This window comes from Neolamprologus brichardi, chromosome 12 (assembly GCF_056152115.1).
Source record: "Neolamprologus brichardi isolate AB-2024 chromosome 12, ASM5615211v1, whole genome shotgun sequence".
Lineage (NCBI taxonomy): Eukaryota > Metazoa > Chordata > Actinopteri > Cichliformes > Cichlidae > Neolamprologus > Neolamprologus brichardi.
The window spans coordinates 33,372,876-33,381,012 of NC_142115.1; the positions used below are offsets into that span (position 1 = coordinate 33,372,876).

At 39.4% G+C, this 8,137-nt stretch overlaps 1 protein-coding gene across 1 annotated transcript; it reads left to right on the plus strand.

The window, feature by feature from the left end:
• The first annotated feature begins 868 nt into the window (after positions 1–868).
• Positions 869–3,510, plus strand: LOC102796083 (sperm-associated microtubule inner protein 10-like). Its single transcript, XM_006797681.3, has 4 exons — positions 869–1,369; positions 2,037–2,145; positions 3,131–3,303; positions 3,419–3,510. The coding sequence occupies exons 1-4, from the start codon at positions 1,338–1,340 to the stop codon at positions 3,462–3,464; spliced, it is 360 nt and encodes a 119-aa protein (XP_006797744.2). The 5' UTR covers positions 869–1,337; the 3' UTR covers positions 3,465–3,510.
• Positions 3,511–8,137: the final 4,627 nt, after the last annotated feature.

Sequence of the window (8,137 nt, forward strand, 5' to 3'; positions counted from 1 at the left end):
GAGGACAAAAACTCTCAGGTGAAGTTTAAAAATGAAGTTTAAATGACAATACTGTAACAGCAAAGAAACACACAGTGTTGGGAAGGTTACTTTTAAAATGTATTCCATTACAGAATACATGCCCCAAAATGTATTCTGTAACGTATTCTGTTACGTTACTCAATGAGAGTAACGTATTCTGAATACTTTGGATTACTTAATATATTATCATGCTGTTTACAACTACATGAATGTACTATTGCTGTGATTTATTACTGTTACTGAAGGTCCGCGGCTCCGAACCGTAGTAAAGGGACCTCTGGCTAATACAGTGGGTTCTGTGTCGGACCCGTAGCCGAAAACTAGCTTTACTTTGTTGTCTGGGTCAACTTTGCTAGCGAGAGACAGAGAGAGGCGTTGAAAGGCTGCTCCAAAGGAACTTATTGTTTTTGGAGGAAAACACGAACACGGTGTACAGTCGAGTCTTAATAGCTTACTTACAACTGGGCTCGTCAGGCACTCTTCTTGGCTGCAGTGGTTATTATTATATTTACATGCTTCCAGCTCCCGTTTTTGCTCGATGACAGCTCGTACTTTTCCTTTTTCTCCCTCCCTCGCTCACAGACACATAACGGTACGGCAGTCCATTCTCCCTGCAGCACGGACTACACTGCCTATGATGCTACATTCTTTCGAGCTATACCTGTAGCATTCTGCCTATTAGCTTAGCACAACAACAACAAAAAGGCCTCTCTCACCCAGGAAACACGCAGAGAGAGAGCGTCACCCTGTAACCATGGCAACCATAACGCTGCCACCTGGAACAACAGAACGTAGCTGTCAAACAAAACCCAAACAGGCCTGACCCGCGACAATATGAAACAGGGAAGTACCGCCGTGTAATCCATTTATTTCAACAAAGTAACTGTATTCTAAATACCACCTTTTTAAACGGTAACTGTAACGGAATACAGTTACTCATATTTTGTATTTTAAATACGTAACGGCGGTACATGTATTCCGTTACTCCCCAACACTGGAAACACATGATGTGGGGCTGTAAGAGGGAAACACATTAATATTTTTCTTCTTTACCATCAGTCCTACTGTATGTTGTCCAGTTGCTAAATCTTAATGTATTTCCTCAAAGATCCATTTTGCAGCTTCAGTTGGTGGTGTTTTATTTTTTTCCTGAGTTACAGTTTATGTGATGTAAACAGAAATTACTCGCTGCTCTTCTCCATCGCTGACTGAAGTTACACAAACAGCCCCAAAGTGTCTACTTGTAATTCTACCCAAGACCCATAATGCACTGGGGGGGATGAGGGTTTCTATGGTGACTCTGACCGTCAACAAACATGGCTGACACAGGGAGCGCTGACCAGCACGAGTGAGTACATTTTCTGATTGTTTCACACTGAACACAGAGCTGTAAAGTGTTATTAAATGCACAGACTTACTTCCTTTCTCCAACCAGCATTCTGCACAGTCCGATTCAACAAACGAGTCCCGCTTTTCAGTGTAACAGCAAATAATACAAGAAGTTAATACCGTCTGTTTTATTTAGTACATTAAATGGTTTGTTACCGAAAATAAAATCTGTACAAAAATATGTGTAAAATCAAAAAATGTTCCCTTTTTTTTCTGAATGTATTTTAGATGCATTATCTTATTTCAAGAATCTATTTTAGTTCTTCTGATATGGAGAGTAACTGCAACCATCTCCCAGTGTTTCAGACTGTATTATTGGTCTGTGAACCAAAGGAAACTAAGTTCATTATTGACTTTAAATCAAGTTTTTTTTAATTCAATAGAGATTACTGGGACTAATTTAGAAAACAAAATGACCCTACGTGATTGCATTGCACTTCTATTTCCTCGGGCTTATTTACTAACACTAAGTGGCAAAGTCTTTGCAGCGCAGCAGCACCAAAACTGCAGCTCCTTTAGTTGTCTCTAAACTTTACAAACTAGCAGATAAACTGAACCAAACTGCATGAATCCTGCTCCAGAGTGCCCAAAAGCCACACCTCATATCCTTTTCTATTTACTCCCAGACGATCATCATGCCACGTCCCAACATTTTCAGCCCGACATCCAATGATCCCCAAACTCTACGTGATGCCGTGGAAGCAGGACATGAAGAACCGGAGACTCCTGATGAAGGCAGGTGTCAGTCAGGAGAACACATCCAATCAGATTTGTTTATGGCAGAAACAATGTTATTATTGGTTTGTATTTTTATTTATTTATTTATATTTGCTTTGGGGGGTTTTTTAAACTAAGGACAGCGTGGTGTGTGATGGGTAGGACGACTCCATCATCTGGCTCTGTGGAGTTTGTCTCTTGCCCTATGGCAGCTGGCTGAACCAGATAAGCAGAATAGGGTGCATGGGTGGAAGTTTAGAAAAATATTCTCATAATAAAGTGTGTGACATATTGTGTAATTTCCCAACATTTACTGCATAACTTTTCTACACAAAAATGCTTACCAGTAGAAGGGTTAACTGCTTAATGCTTTAAAGGAAAATGTAAGCTTTTTTAATGTACTGAACAATTAAAACATTTTTATGACAAAGGTCTAGCGGCTCCATAGTGTGGTCGTTTACTCATTCACCTAACAAATGAAAGATCCCTGATTTTATCCTGGGAGGAGACAAATCCATTTGGGATTGCATGAAGAAGGACGTCTGGTGTAAAACTCAGGTGACCCCTGTGACTAAAGGAGCATTCAAGAGCAGCTTGAATGGGAAAGGCCTAATCATTACAATGCCTCTTGTCCACACACCACCTTAAGAGGTGCAAGTCATATTAAGTTGAAAATTACACCCTAGATACAGAAAACTTACATGAGGAATATATATATATATATATATATATATATATATATATATATATATATATATATATATATATATATATATCCTTTTAATTAATTAAGTATAAAGTATAAACACAGGCATGTATATGATGCAGTCTCAGTAAGCAAAAGCTTCCTTGGGCTTGTTGTGAAAGTCATGTAAATGTCAAAAAAACTTTTTCCCGTTGATTCAGTTTCATTTCCCCTTTTCCTAAAAGTCGGTTTGTATTTTTATGTCAGTGAACTAAACTGATTTTCTCACTTTTTGTTAACTACGGTATGATTGCTCAGAACGCAGCTCTGGCGGGGATCCCTGTGGTTCCTCTTGAGGAGTCTTTGTGTTTCTGTGGTCGAGAACGTCTCTGCCACAGCCAGGACTCCGCCTACAGAACCACCTCTTCCTCCTCCTCACCTCCGTTCAGCCAGACAGGACTGCCCGCTCATTGCTCCTCCCACTTCTCCAGGTGAAACCCCACAGAGACTGACTGAGAAAAGGCCAGCTGTAACCACCTATGACAATAAATTTTTGGACGATTTACTTAAAATAAAATAAAATCTTTGCTACTTTTCTCCTCACAGATATAACAGCTCTGCGGTGACGACCAGAGGGCTTTTCCAAACCTGAGTACACATCACAGAAACACCAATAAAACATGCATATCTGATATAGAAACAAAGCTCTGAATCCTGTGTGTTTTGTACTGATATCCAAAATATAAATGTAGCAGAAACGTTCGAGTTTAAGTATTTCTTTGGTTGAACTTGAGCCGCTAGTAAAGAGTAAGAAGACTTTAACAACTTTAAAGCTTCTTCCATAAAAACAAAATAAGAAAGGTAGAAATAAAGGTGGAGACAGGGTCAATGAAGGACATAAGCACTGTGAGCACCAGGAGTAAAAGTGAAAAATAAAACAAATAAAAAAACAGATGATTTGACCCTAAACGTGTTAAACGCCCCTTCTGAGAAGAGAAAACACGCACTTACTCGGGCTTGAGTGTCCATTAATGGGCCCATTGTTCTGCTTGTCTTATCAGATTTCATTAACTTCAGGTTTTAAGGTGGTAAAGTTGTGCTCAGGGACAGGGAGGCTCACAAAGCTTCCTATTGATGAAATTCTAAGAAAAACACTATTAATCATGATCTTTTCTAAGAATTCCCCCCGAAAGTTAGAATAGTAAATCCTGGTAAAGATAAATGTTATTCCCAAAGCATCCTTGCCCCCAGAAGAGTTCAGGTGGAAACCTGTTAGGAGCAGGTAGGAAGGATTTTAAGAGCTTTGAAAGTTTTGTTAAGCAGAGGAGACAACATGCTGCCAGTGTTTCCTCTCCAAGAGAGCAAACAAAGTATTTGCAGAATCTGATAAAATTTATCTTGTTTAAGCTTTAGAGCAGGGGAGTCAAACATAAGGCCCGGGGGCCACAGTCAGCCCAGCAAAGACTCCAGTCAACAGGACGGCTTTGGAAAATGTTAAGGAAGGTATAAATTTTGGACTTTTAAGTGTATTTTCACAAGTTTTACAGCTTTGGCTACTGAAAAACACCTTCCCCATTCATTCAACATCAAAAAATCATGTTTAGAGACAAACAATAAAATTCCAGAAAAGCTCCCTTTTTCCACTATTTACTGCAGAAATCTCAGCGTTTTCTGTTTGTTTGTCCAAAGAGTCATGCTGATGGATTTCTTACATTTGCTACAGCAGCATGCCATTAGAAAAAAGAGACCTCTGTTTGTAATTGTACTTCTTTTCCTTATATTGAGTTCATTCATTTCAGGGGTTAAATGCATGTTATGGTTTTACACTAGCAGAAAGGGGAGTTTCACTGCTCCAGGCCACTTAAGATCAGTTTGTGTCCTGCAGTGTAAAATTAGCTTGAGCTGCTTCAGAGGCTCCGATTATTATACAACATGAAAAAAACTGAATTGACAACGCTAGCATGTTGATGTTTAACATGTAGTGATTTCACAGTAATATGAAAGAAACCAAGACAGACAGAGTCGGTGTCGCACTGGTTATTTAAAATGTCTCAAAAACCTTCAGTATTAAATAAATCTATCAACAGAATATGAAGAAACGACTGTTTAATGTATACATGTACACACTGTGAAAAAGTATTTTTTCACATTAAAGTATTTAGTATTAGGCAAACAGTAAATACAAAATAAGGGAAACAGCTTTCCAATGCTGTTAAATGCTACAGATTAAATTGTGCACGGGTCAGTCTCATCAGCTCTCTCACCGAATACAACGTCTCAATCAGGGCAGAAAGTGCGGCGCTCACCACAAGAAAGGACAAGTGAAAATGTGAAATATGCAAACAGAACAGGAATGATGACTTGGATCTTTCAGAGCCTTTTAACCTGAGTTCCCCTGAAATATAAACTGTTAATCTGAGAGTGCCCAACACTCTGAGTGAGAGCATGGATCAGAGCAGTGGTGGAATGCACCTTAGTACATTTGCTCAAGTACTTTACTGAAGAACAGTTTTAATGTACTCTGTTTAAGTATTTCTCTGTTATGCTGCTTTCTTTTTCTGCTTCACTCCATTACAACAATCTAACCTTTAACAGGCCGGAGTCTCGCTTCCAGTTTATTCAACAGAGATGTTCACTGCATGAAAGTTTTGATAATTGCAGTATGCAGTGTAAACAGAGATTGTATGATAAGGTTATTTTTACTGGTTATTATATGACCATTAACTATTAGATCGTTGTCACTACTTTTTGTGTTGAAGATAAAACTTTTGCTCCTTTCTCTGCTCAGAGTTTCTCGAACTTTCCTTAATCCATAAAATCACATTTTAGGCAGTTAGAAGCTCCAAGAATGTTTGTTAATCCCGGCCAATCAATTTGTTTTTCTTTGAGAGGTGTTAAACATTACTCGTCTATGGTTTGCACAACTGTTTCCCATCCGTGAGTCTTATCCGTGTTTGAGCTTAACTTGTTATTTCCTAGAACTGTTTCGTTGCACTTTCTTGCCTTGCAAACAGTTTCAGGGTCAGTCTTAATGCCAGATGACCCGGTGCCCTTGTTTAGCTGTGACTGGCTGATGATTTGTGTCTGTGGAGGGAGGAGATGTTTGAACAGATTAAACAAAGCTTAACCTGAAGTGATAATGATGGGACTTTTTGTGAGGAGTCAGTCACTTTTTTTTAAAATGTGTCCTAAAACAGCGGTCCCCAACCTTTTTTGCGCCACGGACCGGTTTATGCCCGACAATATTTTCACGGACCGGCCTTTAAGGTGTTGCGGATAAATACAACAAAATAAAACTAGTACCGGTACCGAAAAAAAGAAGATTTATTCATAACACACATGAAAAGAACCAGGAAAACAGAGTTAACGATAAAAAACGATAACAAAATAACGCTAAAAACCAATAAAAACCCTGAAAATCATACATTTCACACCCGAGCCTCAACTCTCGCGGCCCGGTACCAAACGACTCACAGACCGGTACCGGTCCGTGGCCCGGGGGTTGGGGACCACTGTCCTAAAATATAGAACCGAAACCACTGGTGTAGATTTTGTGGGGGTATCTTTACCTTTAAATTGCATAAGTAAAGACTGTACATTGTCAGCGAGAGTACCATCAACCAGATGATCCCCTATGAGCAACATTTGGAAAAAGTGTAAAGGAAGAATTCTCTTCTAGCAGGAAGACCACCAAGAGAACCAGGAAGAAGCCTTGGAAGGCTGATTGGGGGTGAGGGAAATGGAAGGAAACAAAAGAGGAGCATAGAGAGACCACAAATAAGAAACAACTACAGAAGAGACAAGAAAAAAAGTTCATTGTATTAAACAAAGTTATATAAAACACGGGGAGTAAAGGAGAAGGTCTCAGTCCATCATGGGAAATCCACCAGTAGCTTCAGCCTACAGCAGCAAGTCTACAGGAATCTAAAAAGTTGAATCCTGATGACATCTCTCTGGGTGCTCTGGCTTCCTCCCACAGTCCAAAGCGGTTAGTGGGGTTAAGTTAAGCCATTCTAAGCTGGTCATAGGTGTGAATCTCTGTCTGTCGCTCGGTGTTAGACCGACAACAGACTGATGACCTGTCCAGAGTGTTTCCTGCCTCTCACCCTGTGGCAGCTGGGATAGACTCCAGGCCTCCTGTAACTCTGAATTGGTGAAAGAGAGTGGAGGGATAATTTGTTTTAATATATTATTTATATGAATTATATCTATACACCATCATCATCATTATATAAGTTATTGTACTTTTCATGGTCCAGTCCACTTGGGCACCTGATCTAGAATGATTTGTGTCTTATCTACTTTCAGGAGTCGAATTATCCCAGTTGTTAAAGCTAAATAAAGTATTATGAGTATTATGTAAAATAAAGGTTTCTATAATAAACATCAACTCACATAGTAAAGACAGCTTTGCGCCTGCACCTCAGTCTTTATCAGAACATCCTGGCACACTGCTATTTCCTGTCAAAACCAGTGATAAGCTGATAGCAAGACTGTTTAAGCAGCGTTTGCTTAAGTTTAAGCAAACGCTGCTCAATTAGCAGTTCTGCACGTTTTTTTTTTAATGAAAACCACATTTTGATTTTAAATATTTTCAAGATCAGAACTTCTGTATTTACAGGAAAGGCAAATGCATCAGATCATCAACTCACAGCCAACTAATATTTGATGCTGGTGTTACTCATTTCTCATACTCCAGTTTTCAGGATTCACTCTGAAACTTTTCATCATTCCATTAATATTCAAACGTTAAGCTGTTAAACCAATACAGTCCTTAAAATCAGGATTACCAGGGTTACCAAGGCAATAGCAGTCAAAGATCACTCATTAGTTTTGCAAAGTTTAAAAAACGTATCTGAGTTATGATGAAGTGTTGCCACTAACTCACAATCCACGTCCTAAATAAAGATTAGATGGTCAGGTTGATTTAACTGGTTTCCGTCACTCTTTGTTTTTATTGTTCGGTGTTCGGTTTCAGCATCAAGAGCCTCGACAGAGAAAGCAGCTGTTGTTCCCCATGCTAATGCTGCTGCTGCTGCCTCGCTTCGTGCGTATCTAGGCCTCTGTGTGAATGTCTCAGTGTGTCACCAGCAGTGATTACAAATGTCATTGTTTAATGCCAACACACACTCGCATGCAGCGGAGCGAGAGGGGGTGGTAAAGAGGGAGTTGGTGTCTTTTACATATATTATTTAGCCTTGATGCAACAGAATAGTAAATTAAAGTCATTGTGTTTGTGTTTATAATGATTTTACAGTTTACTTTGCACCTACTGGATGAACTGGCTCCAAAACAGTGGTTTTGCTTCCCTGCGCAAGACTGCCA